The sequence below is a fragment of the Ahaetulla prasina genome, chromosome 7 (genome assembly GCF_028640845.1).
Source record: "Ahaetulla prasina isolate Xishuangbanna chromosome 7, ASM2864084v1, whole genome shotgun sequence".
In the NCBI taxonomy this organism is placed as follows: domain Eukaryota; kingdom Metazoa; phylum Chordata; class Lepidosauria; order Squamata; family Colubridae; genus Ahaetulla; species Ahaetulla prasina.
Window position 1 is genome coordinate 74088856 of NC_080545.1, and position 22435 is coordinate 74111290.

The window sequence follows — 22435 nt, forward strand, 5'->3', positions numbered from 1 at the left end:
ATTGCTTCTAAATTTGTCTTTACAGATTGCAGACTTTGGTCTTTCAAATCTTTATCAGAAGGATAAATTTCTCCAGACTTTCTGTGGAAGTCCATTATATGCATCTCCTGAAATTGTTAATGGAAGACCTTATCGGGGACCAGAGGTAAACAGAATTCAGAAGAAAGAAATACTTTAAAAAAACAGAATGAAAAATATAAAATTATTTATTGATTAATTCCATTTTATATAGCTGATTTGTATAAATATTCTTTGTGTCTGGAATTTGGTGAAATGATTTTTTTGATAATACAAAAAGGAATAATCTTTTGCATGCAAGATGTTTTAAAGTCTTGTTTTCATTGTTCATTGATGGATTTTCTACTGAATACTTATGTGTTTTTTAATAATGGTAGATGGATGTTTAGTTTCTTTAGTAATTTCAGCGTCTTCAGGAGTCACCATATTTTACTCCTTACGTTTCTTATCTTTCTGCTTTAGGTTGACAGCTGGGCTCTTGGTGTTTTACTTTATACTTTGGTTTATGGAACAATGCCCTTTGATGGCTTTGATCACAAAAATCTGATCAGGCAGATCAGTAGTGGAGAATATCGTGAGCCAACACAGCCCTCAGGTATCAAAAGATGTGTCATAGTGCATTGACATAATAGGGGTTTCTAATGGCTTGTTTTACATCCTTTCTGATGTTTGGTATATGGAAGAGTTGGGTGGATAAAACAGAAATACTGCAATACAAACTAAGGATTCTCAATTTGCATCAAAGGCTATCTGGCTGCTTCTGATTTTCAAAAGGGTATTGTGAGAAGTTTGAGGAAGATCTGACTAAAGCAACAAGAATTTCTGATGTATGATAGCTGGAAAGCATTATCAGCTGCCCTAAAGGGGCAAGGAGAAGCCATAAATTATTTCTCAAGTCTATACTTGAAAATATGACACTGTATATGTCCACAGTCTTTCTCAGCAGAAAGAGACAAGCACTTTGGAATAGTACAAGGAAAATGGTGGATTCCAGAGAGTTACAACTAGTTAGGCAGAGCTGCAAGCTACTAGATGTAGAATTGTTCTTCAAGGAATTAAAGTTCAAAACCATGACAATACATAACCCATCTTTTCCCCAGGCACTGGGTCAGGAGGATTTGGTTCTCAACCTGTTTGTTAGAATTTTTGTTGTTAATTTTACTATATTTTATATGGAATTATTTTGGTTTGCTTGTTTTATTTGTACACTGTCCTGAATCATTTTGAAAAGGTGACTACAGAAATAAAGACACATATATTCAATTGCAATCCAGTTGAAAATTTGTCACAATTTTAAGATTCTCTTTGATGTTTAATTTTCCCTCATTATGTGGGTACCATAAGGACTTCATGTTTTGTGATTCGTTCTCACTCAGTTTTCACCTTTTAGATTACAAATGGAAGCCTCTATAAAGCAGCTAGGATTTTACCAGGAATATAAAAGTTCTACTGAAAATTCTTCACCAATAAACAGTTTGCCTGTTCTATGACTCATTTTAATTTCTTTCTCACAGACTTGGGATACCTAGGTTCTAATAATGTCCATGAGTTATCCTGCTGCCTTGATTTGAAACTAATTTTCTAATCTTATATTTGATAATTACTGGCCAATCATTATTCAGTCCCTTATTTCTGTAATGCAGAACTCCTATAATAGACAGTTTGAAGACAGAGTGAACTGTATTACAGCTTCCCTCTTAAAATGTTGGCTGTCAGGTGATTATTGCCATGGATTTCTGTTGACAGACTGAAATGTTGCTGCTGATCATAATGTCTAATGTCCTAAACACTGACCAAGAGATATCTGTTTTTTCCCCTCATGTGCCATAGCAAATCTGAATGACAGGGACTTTTCAGATATGCTATAGCTAGGTAGCTAGGTGATAGTCAAAAGTCTCTTAGTCTTTACAAGGAAGCTACAAAATGTTACTTGACAGAGTTTCATTTCAGCCATTAGAATTGTGTGTGTGAATAGAAAAAAATAACAGACTTATTGCAGAGCAAATCATTGGTTTAAGAATTTAATTCTATCTTGACCACCAACAAATATTTCACAGTTTATTAAATATACAGAAGAAAGTTGGTGACAGCCATTTAAAAAACTTGGCTGAACAATTAAATGACCAAATATTTTAACTTTGTTATCATGGAGATGGTAAATCTGATGGTAGAAGACAGAAGAATTGGGCTAGTTGTGTTTTAAGTTATATGCATTTAACTATTAGAAAAAATACATGGGCTTTTTCTCAAACATATACAAATATACATTTCTTATATTCAGTTAGTCTCCAAGTAGGCTATATTTGACAAATATATATGTTTTGATTTTTATACATTCTATTACAAATTCTAATTTTACTGAAAGATAAATCTCATATATTAGCCTCCAGAATCCAAATCAGGTTGTTTTCTTTTAAAAAGCAGTCTAAATTCAAGATTTGTAAAATTGTTCAGGAAAGTCTTATAAGACTGTAAACTACTGATAAATATTTACATATTAAATATTCCTACAATCTACATGCAAAGATTGATAGATTTTCTGAATCTATGTTTCTCCATATATGCTTCCCTTTACTATATTCATTCAACAACCTTGGGGAAAAAAAACAGACCAGTATGATATGGAAAAGTAATTCAGTGTCAGTTTCTACCAGTAATCTACCCCTAGGAAATCTATCAGTCAATCTACCTACCTGCTTAATCCCTTTCTTCCAGGCCAAAATATTGTCCTACATAATTTTGGGGTCATTTGCAACAATTCCATTATAAGTTAGATTCTGTATTAATGTAAGATCTTAAGCTCAAACATCTTTAATGTATATTATTTGTTAATAGATGCTCGTGGCCTGATCAGATGGATGCTGATGGTGAATCCTGAACGCAGAGCAACCGTTGAAGACATTGCCAACCACTGGTGGGTTAACTGGGGCTATAAGAGTACCGTTTGTGATTGTGATGCCTTGCAAGACTCTGAGTCCCCTCTGCTGTCTAGATTCATAGACTGGCATCATCGTTCCAGTGGCCTCCAGCCAGAGACTGAGACCAAAATGAAGTGCCTTTCTAAACCAAAAGGATCCGAAGTCCATTTAGAGAGACAGAGATCCCTCAAAAAATCAAAGAAGGAAAATGACATTGCACAGTCAATCCAAGAAGGAGTTGACAATTCCTGCAAATTAAATTCCAAGAGGCCAAAAGGTATTTTGAAGAAGAGAAGCAACAGTGAACATCGGTCTCACAGTGCAGGATTCATAGAAGGGGTAGTCAATCCAGTATTGCCCTCCACTTTTAAAAAGGAACAAGAATTATGTAGAATAGGTATACCAATTAAGAGTGTTTTGGAAGGGGATATAACGGGTAAATACAGCACTAAGCAGTCTTCTTTAATGCCAAAAAAGGGAATCCTCAAGAAGACTCAGCAAAGAGAATCTGGTTACTACTCATCTCCAGAAAGGAGTGAATCTTCAGAACTCCTGAATCATAATGAGGAGGTAGGAAACAGTGACACATCCCCAAATATCATCGAAACGTTAAGAATAGAGTCTTACAGTCATTCCTACAGACGGAAGGGTATTTTAAAGCACAGTAGCAAGTATTCCACCACTACTGCACATTCAGCTTTGATCCATTCTGACAGACCAGTCACGAAAGGCATGGAAGAAGCAAGTTTGGCTGTAGATGGATTATCTCGAAGTTACAGTCGCCCTTCTAGTGTGATTAGTGATGACAGCATTCTTTCCAGTGACTCTTTTGACTTGGTGGACCTGCAAGAGAACAAACTCAAAATAAGAAGCTGTGTGTCAGCTGAAAACTTCCTCCAGATCCAAGATTTCCAAGGACTTCAAAAAAACCGCTCACGACCACAGTACCTGAAGCGTTACCGAAATCGGACAAGTGATAGTTTTTCTCTTCTTACAGACATGGATGATGTCACTCAGGTCTACAAGAAGGCTCTGGAGATCTGTAACAAACTTAATTAGCAGATGGGGAAAAAGTAGGACTGGAGAGAAAGGGTCTTGGGTACCTTTATGATGGAGTTGGCCCAATTGTCAATTAGCTGACAGTGACAACATTGTTATAAGAAGAAGCCCTTTGAAAATACCACCTCATGCTTATATTCAAACTTGGAGTACATGCAGTTTAAATACTACCTAACATCCAAAGAAATTATGGTAATATATGAAGAAAACTCTCTGGCAGATAGAGAAAAAAAATCTTCCAGTGCAGTAAGTTGAACCTAGATAAAATGTAAACTGAAAAAAGGTACTTTTCATTTTTGTTAGAGAAGGTAAGTAACTAGTGGAAAAGCTATAACTTTAAGAGTAAAAAATAATCAACAGTTACATATAATAAATTTTTGGCAAATGGATTTATCAATCTTCATACTGATGAATTAAACTTCATCTAAGTTAATGAAATTTCTTGAACTTTAACAAAGGAGATCCTAATTCCAAAATACACGCAAAAAGGACTGGGCTGCTTGCTAAAAGCTTTGTGGGCATACTTGCCCATCCAATTATTGGAAATGCTGGTTAGAATAATTTTCTTTTGAAAAGCATTTAGCAATTTAAGTGGGAAATATTTCATTTTTTATAGAGCTTCAGTTAGCAAGAAATAGTAATGTAGTAAAAATGATGAGTTGAGAGACAAAAACCATTTTATTTGCCCATTAGCGGGGACTCTGGAAATTTGTATGCCTACAATTAAAAATAAATTGTTTGAAGTGCCAAGAACCTTTAACAAGTTTCTTTTCACCACTTGTGCATTTATGTAAGTTATAGGAACCATAAAGTTTTTCTAAAGGATAATTTATGAAACCATAAGTATGTTATGCAATGTGTTCTAATACTGATTTAATGAGCTGCAGAATTTAAGTTTTATTAAAGACTTTCACTTTAGTTCTTGCAGGCCTCAGTTTAGGACAGATTTCCAGAGCCCTGTTAATAGGCAGTAGCGTGAATGGCTAGAAGAAACAAAGTTATGAGGATGATTAGAAGGAATATACCCAAAGGTGCTTTTTCAAAAGGCAATTGGACTTTCTTGTTTTTTTCTTTGAAGATGTTTCCCTTTTCATCCAAGAAGCTTCTTCAGTTTTGAAAGCTGAGTTGTCTTTTGAAAAAAAACACCCTTGGGACAACCATGACTTGGATGACTGAGAATCTCCATTGACATTTAGAAGGAGTACAGTTTACGAGTAAGAAAAAGATAATAGGGTAGTAGACTTCATGAGGAATTCAATTTAAGAATATATATGTATTATAGATGATATTGTTAGATCAGTTGAATCAAATTGGAGAAAACAAGACATGATTCATGGATGTAATTCTAAAATTGCAATTAAAGGTTTCAACTCCCATAAAGGTACCGCTTGGGTTTACTGGATTATATGAATGAATGTAAGCCTCTTTTTAAATAGGCACTATGTGGTTGATAGGCCTGGGCAATTGAGACTTCTGACTTACTTTAGGTCACGCATATCCCGTAAGGAGTTCAGAGTTACAGTACAGTAACATTATTAAGGTAGTTTACACAATCAAATTGTTGTAACACTTTGTTGAAAAAATAGGCCAACTCAAATCTAACTAGGCTGAGAGTACTTCCTTCATTTAAGCTATGCCAGCTTCATTACAAAGAACATAATTTGCCCCCCTTTAATTTGAGGCTCCAAAATTTACAGGAATCTAGTGCCAATTCCAAAGGATTTCAAAGCAGAGATATTAAAATATTAGAATCAGGGGACAGTGTGGTTCTCATAATTTTGTTGAAATTATTTTGTGTTAAAACTGTCTAAACATGCAAATCAGAGGTAGGAAATCTTTTTGAGAAAGTAGTTGCACTTGGAATTTGGGGACTATGATGTAGATGCCTTCATGAAACAGCTGGTGTGAGGATGGAACTTTAATATTCTTAAAATGAATGCCATATAATCCTGTTCAATTGCAAAACATACTGTAACTGAAAGATTGGTAAGACTCTTTCGAAGCCTTCTCTAGCTTCTCTCCACAGAATGCTGTATACTCCAGCTTAATTTTGCATTATCTCTGGACAGAAGTGCACCTATCCAAACATTTTTATATTCTAAGAATGCCTTTGAAGCCTACAGAGATTTGCTTTGAATCAGATTAGCTTCTCCTTTTAAAAATTAAAATACTGTCTTAAAAATTAAACAGAAGCAGCAGGGAACATGATGGGCACTATGACAGGTATCCGTAGACAGCATGTTGCTACCATTAAGATTAGCGAATTAATTTATTTCCTTTTCCTGAATAACAAAAAGATCATTGTATTCTTCCAAAACATATTGGATCAAATAATCCAAAATGACACTAAATGCTTATAATATCCCTATAGTACTGTCCATCTGGATTTGTCATAGATACTAAAGAGAAATGCTTCCAAAGGTATTCTAGTAATATAGTAATTGATTGTATCCACCTACCATATCCTTTGTCTTCCAGTTCTTACATATCTTGCCAAGCAATTCTTTTTTCTATTCCATCATCTACTTGTACCATATGCCTAAGTATGTACATTTTTACTTGCTAATTATTGTCTCAAATGAGCAATCAGATTTTATTTGGGCTTGAACTGATTTACTGGTTCACCCAGCAAGTCATGATATGTTTAAAAACCCCAAATCCATAGTTCAAAGTAATCTATTTTCTCATTGTCTCTCAGTATCCATTTTCACAGCTATCCATTACTATTACAATTACAATTGTTTTAAGTATTCTGAATTTTGTTGACATTGAGGTCTCTTTCAAGATTTTATATAAGTTTGTAGCCAACTTCCTTCTTAACCAACCTACACTTTAGATTGCATACAGTTCGTCCTTATTTACTGTGTCCAAACAATGAAAAACATCTTCACATTGACACTTTGTCTTCTTAATATTTAACATTAACTTGGGAGTCTCATGTTTAATTTTTACCTTCATAATGAGTTCATCCAAGCACTAAATATGAATCCCAGAACTATGTTTACTTAATCAGATTCACTGGATTGATTGGTAAGAACATTTGTTAAGAGATTTCCACCTTAGAAGAGTACATATGTTTCAACGCACAGCTAAAAAAAAAAAGCATAGTTCAGTAATTTGGATAAATTTTGCTTTAAGATAAAGACCATGTTTTAATTCATGAATAAGCAACCCTTTTTCCTTTGAGAACAAAAAACTGGTCTCAGTTGTCTTAGAATAGTGCTAATTGCTACCTGTCTTCAGCAAGACCAGTTTAACATGCAGTTGATAAATATTGAGACAAAAAGGGAACTCTCAACAGCTCCTGGGAAGAACTAGGAATTGTCCTCACACTTAGCTCTATGTTGTAGCCCAGGCCTGTCATCTTGTATACAAATGTGAATGACTGATTAACTCAGTGTTTCTCAACCTTGTCAACTTTAAGATGTGTGGACTTCTACTCCTAGAATTCTGCAATCTTAAAAGTTGTCAAGGTTGAGAAACACTGGTTTAACTGATTGCTGCCAAACTGGAAAAATATTCTGTAGGGACTTACTGGCATATTATCATTCCTAGAAGAACCAGAATTCTTGACTGCACATTGTTATTAATAGTGCTGTGTAATTTTTTCCCTTATTTAATTTGCAAAGAATTTTTTTTGTCTTTAAAGTTGACTTTTTTATTTGTTTTCTTTTAATTTATTGGTCTGAAAGCCATTTCAAAGGTATAATAATATATTTTGGTATAATTTAATTGGTTCTGCATTATTTTACAGCTTTGGCCAAAACATTACCTTAAGAAAGTGTTTTGTTTTTCATTTTGCTTATTGGTTGGTTTGATTACTTTGAAGCAGAGGGAAACGCTGGATAATCACCCAAAGTGTTTGTATTTTTAATCTGATCCTGTCTTTTTTTTATTAAATAAAAATTGATAAAACGTGAATGGCGTCTGTTTCCCATCTTCAATGCATCCTCTGTGAGAGATCCACTTTGCAGTAGTGTTTAATGGTTACTTTAAGGAACATTGTGAAATGTCCAAGAATATGCACTAGAGAGTTGATGTCATCTTGACAAACAGTTTGTGCAATGTTCTAAAACAGGGGTCTCCAACCTTGGTCCCTTTAAGACTTGTGGACTTCAACTCCCAGAGTTCCTCAGCCAGCTTTGCTGGCTGAGGAACTCTGGGAGTTGAAGTCCACAAGTCTTAAAGGGACCAAGGTTGGAGACCCCTGCTCTAAAATATGCGAGCATCTTTGTCATCTCACACCATTGTTTGGCTGCTCAATCTCTTAAGTTTCAGCTTAAGATGTAGAGCACCTGGAATGACACTGAAGTTGATTTCCTAATAAACATGGAGGTTTGCAGAGCATGTGAGTGGACGGCCTTCCCATTGATGGGAACTCTTGTCTCACCCTGTTTTCCAATTGTTGAGTTTCACCAAGCCTTTTCTCATTCTTCCTGATAAGAGATTCGGTATCATTTCCTACAAACCTTTATATGTTTACAGGACACATTTGTTTGCCTCTTGATGTTTTGCACATCCCCCTCTTTGCAACTTCCCAAACTTGTGCAAATCGATACAATAAATTTAAGTTTAAAGGGGTTTCTGGTTTCTAATGAAAGTGCAGCTTAAGTTTTTAGAAGAAACTTGTATTTAATTTTACAATTTAGTACATGGACCTTGCTAATATGTGGTAAAAGAGCAGAAATCATACATTATACTAAAAGGAAAGAATAGTTCTAATTCTAATATACAAGTTCTAATTCTGGCTACTAGTTTTTATGATGTTCAGTGGACAACAAAGAACAACAAAATTTCATTTTCAGAAACATTGCCTCCTGAGAAAATATCCTCCAAAAAAATCTACCAATCCACATTTTATTTATTATATTCTTTTTGACAAGAGTATTATTTCTGAAAGCCATTTTGTTTTGTTCCCATATATCCTTATTTGATGTTATTGCCGTGTTCTTCTTGATTTTAGCTTTGGCACAAAAACATCAGATATTTTTTGTTAATGTTGCCATTATGTGCCATGCCAGGTAAATGCTACCACATTTCTTTTTTTAACTTTTTTTCCCATTTGAGGCAGAATGAATTTGTAATCCCTGAACTTCCTTTGCAGCATCTGACTAGGTTATCCATAATTGCATGTCATTGACTCATAGAAATAGACAGTTGCCTGATAAAGTGGATAATTTGTTTAACTAAATTGTTAACAAATTGACCATTTGTTTAACTAAATTGTCAATGTTAATGCTGACTTCAGAAAAGCAGACCATAATAAAATCAAATTGAATTAAATCAATACAGCCTGATCAGTGAAAGCCTAGCAGATGACTGGCATATAAATCTCTAGATGTGATATTAGGAGATAATTACAGACACAAAAATTATATTCACAGTATTTTGCATAGAGTAAGATTTGCTTATAACAAGAACCCTGAGCCTTTATAACTAAATAGTTAGGTTTGGGAGGAGTAAGGCTTACTAGCATAAAAAAGATTTTCCTTGATTGACTCTAAATTATGTCACAACTGTTGGCAATAATCTGAAAATCACATTTTCTTTTATGATGTTAAAAATAGAATCTCTTTTTCAGATGAATTATGTTTACATTTTCAAAATAGAAATAATTTCTTAATTTGAAATGACTAAGAATAACATGAGGTCTGTGGAAAAAAATAGTTATGACTGTGCTCAAATGGAAGAAGGAATATTCAGACACATGCACTGCCTGGCTAATGTAATAGTTAGTTCTTGACTTATGATCACAATTGGGAGCAGAATTTCTATTCCAAAATAGTTAAGTGAGTTGCACCCGATTTTGCAACTTTTTTTGCCATAGTCATTTAGCAAATCGTTGCAGTTGCTAAGTGAATCACATGGTGGTTAAGCAAATCTGGCTTCCCCCATTGACTTTGCTTGTCAGAAGCTGGCTGGGAAGCTTGCAAATGGTGGTCGCCTGGCCCCAGGATGCTACAATTATTATAAATACATGCTGATTGCTTTTGATCACATTACCATGGGGATGTTGCGATGCACATAAGTTCCCAGATTGGTTGTAAGTCACTTTTTTCAATGCGACTGAAACTTTGGTCACTAAATGAATAGTTGTAAATTGAGGATGATCTGTACTTAACTAATCCTCATTTTTTAAAAAAATGAATCTTAGCAACATCATCCCTTGGCACATGTTACTTACTTGTTAAGATTGAATTGCTGTCAGAGTATTTTTAAATGAAATTTAAATTCAGTTCAAGCTAATGTTTATTAACAGGTACACAGTTAATAGATTTAACTATCCCCTGGCAACCTATATTTCCTCCTATAAGACAGTTTCTTTGTCAGCAGCAATTTTCTCCAAACTCAAAGTAAAGAAATTTTCATTTAAGAAAAAATAATAAAGAGATTCTTGGAAAATGGGAATTAAAGTTAACTTAAAGGCTGTTCATAATGTGGTTAATATTTCTAAGGTTAGACAGCTGTGATGTCAGGAATGTAGGTTTGGCTATCCTTCTCAATGTGGTGACTTTCAGATGCACTGAGAATATGAAGCTATATATCTATCCACAGTAGTCAGCTCAGTCTAATAGATCATTCTTCAGAGTATTTGAGAGGTTTGTCACATATGATATATTTTGCATAAAAGTCTGAAGAATTCTATTTAATGAGACCACTGATATTCCAGAAACACAGTTCCTGTGAATTTATGAATGTATCCATAAAAGCTAAATTACTTCATGGGTAAGAATAACTTTCAGTGCATTGAAAAATGCTCAAAGGAAAGAACACTGAGTGCTTCAATTTTTTTGTGCAAGGAAGAGAATGAAATGACCTGGTTTCTTTCACTGTAATTATTAAATTGCTTTGACTGTAAGTTAACATCTTTGCAAGTAACACACTTCAAGACTTAGTGTTCATTCATGGTAACTTGAACTATAATTTGACTCAATTTTTGTCGGTCAACTAAATGAAAACTGCTAGATACATTTCAGTAATTTCCGCAAACCTTAAGGAATTAGAACATTTTGAGAACTGAACTATCCTTTTTAAAATTGCAACAACAATTTAAAAAAAAAATAGAAAAGGCCATAGTGATTTTTCAATTAGGTCATCTGTTGCAAAGGTCATGAAAAGCCTTGACCTTTCACCATAGAAATATCTCCAGCTGCATAGACATGCATATGAGATAGAAAGCTTTTTGTTCAGATTCAGCAGAGCAGAAGCAAACTATTGTTTAAAGGTCATCTCCATTTGCTTTGGTTCTTGAAGAGGGACAAATTGCAAAAAATAACACATTTTAAAGAAGTTATTGCAGATCTGGCCTGCAAAGATTGCAGAATGTTTATTTCCTAAGAAAAGTCCTTCTGGGCTCAGATGGTAGCATGGTTGTCTATGCATTCCTCAAGTATTTGTATCGGGAGCTTGCTATAATAGACACAGGCGTAGTTAAGTTACTATCCCAATTAAATATCATGATTAAAGTATGTATCCTTTGCCTGAGAAGGCAGGGCTCCAAACCAGTGGTGGATTTCTACCAGTTTGCCCTGGTTTGGGCAAACCGGTAGTGGCGGCAGTGGGAGGCTCCACCCGGGTGTCATCACAGACGTTCTGCACATGTGCAGAAGGTTCTGCGCATGCGCTGAAGCGCTCTGTGCGCGCTCACAATTCCGAACTGGTAGCGAAGGTAAGTGGAATCCACTACGGCTTGAAATCTCCACTTCCTCCAGATTAGCATTTCAAAAGTCTCACCTATTAAGTTAGCAATACCAGCTGCTCCCTTCTGCAGTTCATATTTTCTGTCAGCAGTGGTTGGTGAATTTTAAAGACTGTTCCTGTTCAATCATTTTTGTCTGGCCCATCAGTTCTAATGTGAAAACTGGCTGCTGCTGGGTTTCTGTGGCCGCCTTTGCTTTTCTCCTATTCCCTATCCCTACCTCCACCTCCCAATCCTCCCAGAAACACACAAACCAACATATCCTTGAGAAGGAAACACATAGAGGTAGTCCTTGCTTAGCACTCAAAGCGCTTCAGCAAGCGTTCAATGCTTCAGCAAGCGTTCAAAGTTACAACAGTAATGAATGAGGGGGACTTATGACATGTCCCCAAAGTTGCAGCCATTGCAGTATCCCGCCCACAGTCACGAGATCACAATTCAGGAAACCAGCTTGCAGTTAGAACATTGCAATCTCCTGTGGTTTACCTAATTGTGTTTTGTGACTTCCTGTCAGCCTACTCATGTACATTTCTTCTCAGAAGCTGGCAGTGCAATCTCATAACTGTGAACTGTTTGTCAAATACACAAATTGTGGTCATATGACCATAGGACAATAACCCTGCAGAATTCACCCAATGGCAACTGGGAGTGGTGGAACTGCTGTCATAAGTTGGTGTAGATATGTGACATTACACCTTACACTGTTGTTAAGTGAGGACTACCTGTATTTGGTACTGAGGTATTCCATGTATGAACGCTTTTGAGAAGATCATAGTTTGATGCTTTAAACTGCATACTCACATATATAAATACTTGATATTTTAAGAGCATTTAGGAACTTGTCATTTATATTTTATAATAAACAGAGATGCAACTATTTCTCAATAACAGATATTTAGTCAATAACTTTGCATGCCTTGTCTAAATAATGGAAGCCGAAAAACTTAACTCTCCCTCAGATTAATAGTGTTACATAGCCCGATAATAAAATTTCTGTAAAAAAGCACCAAGTAACCAAGTCCAAGCTACAAATATTGATTGATTCATTGATCTTTTAAAATGTTTTTATTTATACATTTTTCTTTAATATCCATAAGTATTCAATAAACAGTGTATTGTCTGGGTCATTTTACATATACATATACATATACACAATCTTTACTTATATATAGTAATATTCTTCCCCCTTCTAATATCTACTTTTATTATCCAACCATTGGTAAAACAAATCCCAAGTTAAAAAATATTCTGTGTCTTCTTTATCCTTTATCGTATCCATTTCCGCACACTCTAATATTTTTTAAATTATATTTTCATCTAAAGGAGTTTCCTTATTTTCCCAATGTTGTGCAAATAAAATTCTTGCTGCCGTTGAAACATGTAATATTAAATATAAAATCCCTTTATTGTATTTTTCTGGCAAAATACCTAACAAAAATATTTCTGGCTTTAAATCTATATGTTGCTTTGTCATTTTTTCTAGCTATGTATGTATTTTCATCCAAATTTTTTTTGTCTTTGAGCAAGTCCACCACATATGATAATACAATCCCGGTATCTGGTTGCATTTCCAGCAATTGGCAGACATGTTTTTAGACATCTTTGCTAGTGGTGGCAAATGCCACCTGTAGAACATTTTATACAGGTTTCTTTGTATGTAGTTGCCACTGTCAATTTATAGTTTCTATTCCAAAGTTTTTGCCATTTATCTAATTCTATAGTATATCCCAAAAAATTTGTCCATGTTATCATTGATTATTTCACTTGTTCATCTTCCATTTTAAGACTTAATAAATAACTATATATTTTCTTTATTAGCTTTTCAACCACGCCAAATAGTATCTTCTCAAGTATTGTTGGTTCTTTATAGAAACCATTGATTTATTTATTGATTGGAATGGGACATTCAGTATATATATCAAAATTGCTGGAAAGGAATATTTTCACCAATTTTTAGAAAGATAGTAGGAAAAAACATTCCTTAGCAATGTGATTACTAGTCTTAGGATTCACCATAGAAACATTTTATAAAATTAGTTATCTAAGAGAGCATAATGACCCCAAAGCCGCCACCCACCCCCGTGAATTTTATGGCCCTGGCAGAAAGTTTGAACCAAGGTTCAAGTGTCTGCTGTGGTTTTTTTGTTTCATGTTCTGAACTCCGAAACAGAAACAAATAAGGTTTTTTTTAACCTTTTGATTTTTTTTCAAAGGTGCCAACTTAATTTGATCCAGTGACTGTGCATAATATTACAGTAATGTCAGGTTATATTGTTTTTATCTTGAAGATGGCAATTGGAGGATGATGCACTGAATCACATACCAGACCAATTTTGTTCTCCAAATAAAAGACTTAGGAATGTATTAAAGGAAATGAGGGCTTCCCTGCTAGTTTCCTCTTAGCAATGCTGATTTTCAGTAAAGCTACGTCTGAAAGAATGGCATTAAAAAAATAAGAACATGTGTCAACTTCAATCCAGTAGAGAGGAAATACTGGAAGTGTACAAGCCAACATAATATGTTGGAAGTCATGCTTTCCCGTATAAAGGTTGCTTCCGTTTAACGTTATATTTAAAAGGGGAATTCTGTAGACCTTTTCATTTTGTAAATAACTCAATGTCCTTTGTAAAGGAAGTAAAAATAGGGACTTGTCCAGACAGCAGTTTCCGCACTTGGGTTGGGAGTACACAGTGCTTGATTTCTTGGAAAAGAACAGATATTGGAACTTAGGTCTGCAGAGAAATACTGATTTTGATCTAAAATCAGCTTATCTAAATCCTGCTGTCTCTGGACTGTAGGAATATATGTATTTACCATAGACAGGGTCTGGATAAAGTAGCAGAGGCAATTCCTTAGCACAATAGTTTTGCTCTGTAGGAGGACAAACTATACATCATACAGCCCTGCCTTCTATGCCTTACATTACCTTGATCCCTTTAAATGTAATCATGAATACCACCCTGTCCCAATAGTGTTAGATTCAGCCATCAGTCTAGTTGGCTTTGTCTATAATATTGGAATAACTTGTCTTCAGTTCAGGCAATAACATTTCTTGATGTTACCCTGCAGTTAATAGAATCATTTAGTGAGCATGTTCCTTCTAAACAATAATGTAAGTTTTATTACAGATAGGTTTCGTTATTTAGTGACTACTTGCAATTACGATGGTGATGAAAAAATAACTTTGCTGCCAATTCTTGCATTCACGACCTTCGCAGGCCTGTAAAACGAAAGAAAACTGAAGCAAGATCATAAACACAGCCTCAGTGTCAGGGTTCCAAGTAATAGACCCATACCAGTGGTGGGTTGCTACCAGTTTGTCCAGGTTCAGGCGAACTGGTAGTAGCAGTGATGGGAGGCTCCGCCCACCTGCCCGGACATCATCAAATATGCTCTGCGCATACAGAGCAAACCATTGGCAAAGTTAGCACAAAGAGATAGGTAGATAGATACCAATAGCAGAGTGAACCAGTAGCAAAGGCAAGTGAAACCCACTACTGACCCATACCAAACAAAACTCTGAGGCAGATGAATTCCTCAAAGAATAGCTTTATTGGATATATCATATTGGCACAAATCTGGTAAAAAACGACTATGACGGTTCCCACGTTTTTCACCCAATTAAAAGTAAAAGCTTTCCCCCCAACCCCAAAACAATCAGTCACATAGACCAGGGGTCTGCAAACTTGGCTCTTTTAAGACTTGTGGACTTCAAATCCCAGAGTTCCTCAGACAGCTTTGCTCTGGGAGTTGAAGTCCACAAGTCTTAAAAGAGCCAAGTTTGCAGACCCCTGGCCTAGACCAATAAAGGCATTGTCTGGTGGCCTGGTGACATCACTCCTCCTTCCTCCAGCCAGTTGTGAGAACGTCCTTGGTTCCCAAGAGAAATTTTTATAAAATTTCTAAAATTATTATAAAATTATTTTTATCTCCACCACACAAGCCCAGCTATCTCTAATCCCCCCCTCCCTATCCTTCAGCTCCAGTGTGGCAGCCTGAAGCTCCAAGATAGTTTCAGCCAGGCCAGCTTCAGGGTTGACACTGAGTTTCATTTAGTGACTACTTCACTTAACAATTGAGTTATGGGTTGCTAAGCAATGACTACCTACTTGGCAGAGGTGGGTTTCAGCAGGTTCTGACCGGTTCTGGAGAATCGGTAACGGAAATTTTGAGTAGTTCGGAGATGCGATAAATACCACCTCTGACTGGCCCCACCCCATCTATTCTCTGCCTCCCGAGTCCCAGCTGATTGGGAGGAAATGAGGATTTTGCAGTAACCTTTCCCTGGAGTGGGGAGGGAATGGAGATTTTACAGTATCCTTCCCACCAAACCATGTCATGCCCACCAAACCACACCCATAGAACCAGTAGTAAAAAAATTTGAAACCCACCACTGCCACATGGTAGTAAAAAGTAATCACACTTATTTTAGAGGTAAATCCTTATATTGATGATTGCAGCTTTTGGATTCAAACAAAACACCAAGAAAGCAAGGGAATACATGCATGATTAAACTTATCAAGGATGTCCCCAAGTTTTACAAGGCTGGTAAGAAGGTCAAATTGGAACTACTTAGATATTTTTAGGGTGCCTCTTCTTGTCTGCTTTGTGGAAATCAACAGCAGATGAGCCATTGCTGTGTCTAGAAGTCCTTAGAATTCTGTCTACTGTTGGGGTTTGAGAACTGAAAAATCATATTCAGAGGGGAATAAGAAGTAAGGAAGGTGAGCTAAAACGTGATAGGACAGTACAGCCAGAAAACCATTGCTTCGCGCCACGAGATGAGCAGCATATAAATGTGATAAACAAACAAACAGTGAAACGCTTAAAAGTCAGATAGGCTGTTAAGGCTTAATTATTACTATAATTTACAAACAACGCAGCTTTCCATCTCACACACAAGTCACTTGAGTCAGTTTACAATGTTACAAATCCACATTAAAATGTTTTATTTGATTAATTAATATTTAATAAATAATACACAGTTGTTATAGAAATTAAATATATAATGATAATAAGTTAACATAAAATAAACAATAGATAACCACTCCTCTGGTGGCAAAGCAAGTGCAACATCTAACATTTTATGGAAAGCACCGCAGAGTAAAGACATTTAATTTTTTTTAAATTAAATGTTTAATTAATTTAATTAATCAGTCTCAGCCAAACCGGAAAACATTTTGTATTCTTTCTTGCCTTGAAATCTTTGAAGCTTTTATTCTGAAAAAGGCTCTCCTGCAAAGAGCTGCAACAGATTTACTCAGAGTAGCAAAAGGAAAGGGTAATTTATTCCAAACTGAAGCTGTTGACCAGGAGTTCCTACTAAAGGATACAAAGCCTCTCTCTTGTTCTTCACAGACAAAGGATAAATTCTCCCCTGGTGACAAAGGAAATTCAACATCTAACATATTATGGAAAATACTACACTGGAGACACAGTGAAGTCGATTTAATTTTTTACTTTAATAACTGTGAGCATAAACTTTAAAATGCATTTCTCATCAGCTACCTCCGCTTTAGGGCAAGCATATGAAAAACCTCTTTGAGGTTTTAGAAAAACCTGGTAAAATTATTTAATTTATGAGTCTATTTGGAGATGAAAAAAAGAAGCCTTCTTTTATTTTACATGGACTGTTCCACAACTGAAAAGCTACTCTTGTTAAAGAATTTTAACAAGATAACTTGTTTTAACAAATAACTCACCCCATTCCTAAGAGGTCTATAAGGGGCGTGCATAAGAGCACAAACGTGCCTACCGTTCCCTGTCCTATTGTTCCTCTTCATTATATCCAATTAATATAGTTATTACATATTATGCTCATATATATATATATGCTAATATATAGTTATTTCATGTTAATGCTTATATATACTGTTATGACAAAATAAATAAATAAAATAAAAATAACATTTGAGATTACTTTTACACCAGTTACTGGTTTAAGGAGAATGCTTTTGATTAATGGGATTTTTCTCTTTTAAAGAGGGACAAAGTGGTGTACTGACTTAATGACTCTGGAATTGTTGGCTAGAAATGGTCTTCACTCAGTCTGAGCCTGGCTTCTTGAGATCGAGTGAGCGCCTGTTGCTCGATCCCTAGCTCCTGCCCAGCCAGCAATTCAAAAGCATGCAAGACTGTGAGTAGATAAATGGATTTTTCAGTGGGAAAAATCTAGCTGTGTTTGTGTATGTGGAGAGCACAAGCCGGCACTGGATCTAGCCATATAAGGGGCAATGCAACACAAGGTGAGGCGAGGTAAGAAAGGCAGAGGTGCCTGGAAGAGCCAGCAACTTGAGCACTGTTAGCTAATTGGTATAAAGTTAGTTTGCCTCTCTGTGTTGCACCAAGAATAGGTGTGCAAGTGCCTAACAGAATGAACTACGGTAGCAACCTAGCTGCCCAACTGCATTATGTCCAGCATGTGTAGATTTCCCTGACATTGCATGCCATTTGCTAAATATATAAATCTCTTTTAAAGCCACAGAAAAGAGATAGAATAAATGCTATATATTTCTGGAAGAGAAAGAAGAAGAAAAATAAGTATATAAAGAACTTATTTTAGAGAAACATGTTTGATTGCTACATGTTATAGTTCTTTTATTACTTTACATTATAAATACACGATGCAGAGCATTCTTTATATATTTATTTACATTTGTGGATCACAAGATTATGACCCAATCATTTTTATTGCCTTTGATCAACAGAGAAACAAATACAGATGAGCCTTAAAGAAGTTTATCTTTTTCTTTTTACAACCCTGTAATTCCTTTTATTGGAGTGGAGTTCTGGACGACTGAATAGTGTTGAGCATTTACTGGCTGGAGGCCTTCCTGACGCCTACACAGAGTTCACAGCATACATTTTCTTTCTGCGCCTTGATAGAGAAGCATCTGTTATTACCTAGGACTGAACTCTCAATCTTCTGAGTGGGAGGCAAGCATCTTCACCTCTAGACCACTGCACCACTCCAAAGAAGTTTATAATTAATATTAATATTATTGTGAAACAATGGGAAAGAAGTGACGTATGCGAACACACCTGTCAACTCTGAAGCAAATCTGGCTGAAGCCGTCTTGTGGAAGGAAGCGGGGAAGTAGATAGCCTAGCTAACTGCCAAAACAAAATGTTTTCCTATGGGAGCCAAGATCATCATAGCAGGTGGCTGTTGAAGGGGGGGGGGGAGGAGTGACCAAACATCCTGCCAGCTATATTCATTGGACAATGTGACTGGTGACATCTGGGAGGGGGGACTTTTGCTCTTTTAATTAGGTGAAAAATCACGGGAACATTTAGAGTTGGTTTTCACCGACTGTGCCAATATGATGTACCCAATAAACATGTTCTTTGAGGAATCTACGTGCCTTGGAGTTCTGCTTTCAATGGGTGTGTTACCCGGAACACTGACACTACAGTTTGCTATTACTAATAATTAGTATAAAACTTCTGGCTTCAGGAAGCAGTTCCATATACTTCTATGGTCCAGTTTATTCTACACGATTCAACTCTTCAGATCCGTTCCCCATTCAGATCAATCTTGCATCAGATTTTTTAAATGTTTTTTTTTCTTTAGTTTTCAAAACACATCAAGAAAGACAGTGTTAATGGCCATTAAGATTCCTGTTTGGATTACAGTTTCAAAAATCATAAAGATTATTGTCTAAGTCTCCAAATAACCAAGAAAATGATAAATTGGGGAAGCTCCAGAGAAGTTGTAATTATTTGGACTCCCTCAACAGAAACAGAGAATGTAAACAAGTATTTTGCAATTCTACAATTCTACACAATAAGGTGATATATCATTCTAAGGCTGCTTTCTGTCCCAAAAGCCTCATGGGACTTCAGGTGCTATTTATATATTATCCTCTCCTAAGGTGTCAGATAAAGAAAAAACTGTGATAATGTAGGCCATTGCCAGAACAAAAGACATTTTTATAATCACACCATGATATTCATTTTGCTCTACCTGGCTTCATCCCTGGGTGGACATCTTAAGTCAACGATAGGGCCTGCCGTCAATTCCTTTATTGTCCTGGCAGCCATAACTTGAATAATGAAAGCAAAGAATTCTCATTTTTTGGGATTAGTTGGGACACATTTTATGTGTCCAAACTAAAATTCTGCTCTGAAATGGTTGGATATTTCCTTATACCAAGAATCAGAGCATTGTAGTATAGAGGTGAAATATTAATGATTAGTAGTAACATGGGCACTTTAAAAAGCTTGCAATGGGTCAGCCAAACCTGTGAACCCACCCTGGCACATACACTTGCTAAGGGCCAATGTTATTATTGGTTAATGTGTCTGGTTATTTTATACAGCTAGTGAAGAAGAAATTGAGAGATGGGAGAATTCCTGTATCATACAAAGCATTTTTCCTATGTGTTTGGAGCATTGCCACTGTTTAAAAGAAAGTGCATGTGTTGCCTTAGCATCTGCAGCTTGATTATTTGACTATTCCTGGCTTTCCTTCAAACCACAATAGAATACCCCAGCCAGTGATTTACAGCCCAGGCTGCAATTGTAATGGTTTTATTTTACTTGGATCTCTGTTTGCAGGCTCACTTGTCTTGGTGCAGTTAGAGTGTTAGAATAACAATGAGAGAATGATTAGGTCTCATTAGCAGCCATCCTGCATGGCATGTAGTACTTTAGTAATAGAGCACTACTTAAGTACTCCTGTAGTCTGGCTTTGTCTGCTTTTCATACCTAGGGTGGATGTGGGAGGTTGAAGTAAAAATGAGGGCTATTAATTCTCTTTTAAGCAAATAGAAAAACCTTATTTGGATATATTTCTTGGATTAGAAACAATTGTTAAGGCAAAGGTACAAAGTCATTGTTTCTGTTACCAAGGTGATGGAAGATAATGAGTTGAGATGAATTGAGAATTGAGATTGATTGAGTAAAGCATTTGATAAAGTAGACCATAACCTACTACTAGATAAAGTAGAAAAATGTGGGTTAGACAGCACCACCACCAGATGGATTCGTAACTGGCTGACCAACCGCACTCAACGTGTAGTCCTCAACGGAACTACATCCACATGGAGGGAAGTATGCAGTGGAGTACCCCAAGGCTCTGTTTTAGGCCCAGTACTCTTCAACATCTTCATCAATGACTTGGACGAGGGGATAGATGGGGAACTCATCAAATTTGCAGATGACACCAAGCTGGCAGGAATAGCCAACACTCCAGAAGATAGGCTCAAATTACAGAAAGATCTTGACAAACTTGAACATTGGGCGCTATCTAACAAAATGAAATTCAACAGTGAAAAAAGTAAGATTCTACATTTAGGCAAAAAAACCAAAATACACCGGTACCGTATATGTGGTACCTTGCTCAATAGTAGTACCTGTGAGAGGGATCTTGGAGTCCTAGTGGATAACCATTTAGATATGAGCCAGCAGTGTGCAGCAGCTGCTAAAAAAGCCAACACAGTTCTGGGCTGCATAAACAGAGGGATAGAATCAAGATCACGTGAAGTGTTAGTACCACTTTATAATGCCTTGGTAAGGCCACACTTGGAATATTGCATCCAGTTTTGGTCGCCACGATGTAAAAAAGATGTTGAGACTCTAGAAAGAGTGCAGAGAAGAGCAACAAACATGATTAGGGGACTGGAGGCTAAAACATATGAAGAACGGTTGCAGGAACTGGGTATGTCTAGTTTAATAAAAAGAAGGATTAGGGGAGACATGATAGCAGAGTTCCAATATCTCAGGGGTTGCCACAAAGGAGTCGGGCTGTTCTCCAAGGCACCTGAGGGTAGAACAAGAAGCAATGGGTGGAAACTGATCAAGGAAAGAAGCAACTTAGAACTAAGGAGAAATTTCCTGACAGTTAGAACAATTAATAAGTGGAACGACTTGCCTGCAGAAGTTGTGAATGCTCCAACACTGGAAATTTTTAAGAAAATTTTGGATAACCATCTGACTGAGATGGTGTAGGGTTCCTGCCTAGGCAGGGGGTTGGACTAGAAGGCCTCCAAGGTCCCTTCCAACTCTGTTGTTATGTTATGTTATGTTATGAGATAAGATGACAGTGGGTGGGTTTATGACAATTTGCTGTGGTCAACCTGCCACGGCCAACTCACCACAGCCAACTTGCTGCAGGACAATTTACCATGGCCAACTTGCCATGGGACAAGTCACTGCAGGATAAGAGTTACAATACTATCGAAGAAATGGTGGAATAGAATCATTAACAAAAGGATGTAAAAGGAGGGACAGAATGAAATGTGAATGACAAAAATTAAAATATTTTTTATTTATTTTAAATAATTAAATTGAATTGTTACATTGTCCTGTGGTGAGTTGGCTATGATGAGTTGTCCGCAGCAAGTTGGCTGTGGTAAGTTGTTCCATTCTAACAGTGGGCAGATGCTGATCTGATAAGATGCAGTTCTATTTTTTTTGATAACAACACAGGATCCACCAACCATTACCAAAGCCTCAAAGGAACCATCTCCACTAGACACACTTCCATTTCTAAGGCATCCATTTGATTCTATTTTTGTTTAAATGGATCAGGAGGCAAATGTTGTACAGCATACATGTTTGGACTGGTTCACAAGAACCGGTAGTAAAACCGGTGGGAGGCTCCACCCACTGACCCGGACGTCATCAGGAAGTTTCTGCGCATGCGTGTGGTCCCATTGCGAACCAGTAGTAAAGGTAAATAGAACCCATTCCTGCTACCAGATCTATAGCACAAACTAATGCCACTCAGCTATAAAAA

At 36.4% G+C, this 22435-nt stretch overlaps 1 protein-coding gene across 1 annotated transcript in view; it reads left to right on the forward strand.

The window, feature by feature from the left end:
- NUAK1 (NUAK family kinase 1) overlaps positions 1–7916 on the forward strand; it is a 62045-nt gene extending 54129 nt beyond the window's left edge. The window contains exons 5-7 of the mRNA XM_058190346.1: positions 26–145; positions 481–613; positions 2854–7916. Coding sequence (XP_058046329.1) covers positions 26–145; positions 481–613; positions 2854–3995 — 1395 coding nt within the window. The 3' untranslated portion in view covers positions 3996–7916. The remainder of the gene's footprint in view (positions 1–25; positions 146–480; positions 614–2853) is intronic.
- The last annotated feature ends 14519 nt before the right edge of the window (positions 7917–22435 follow it).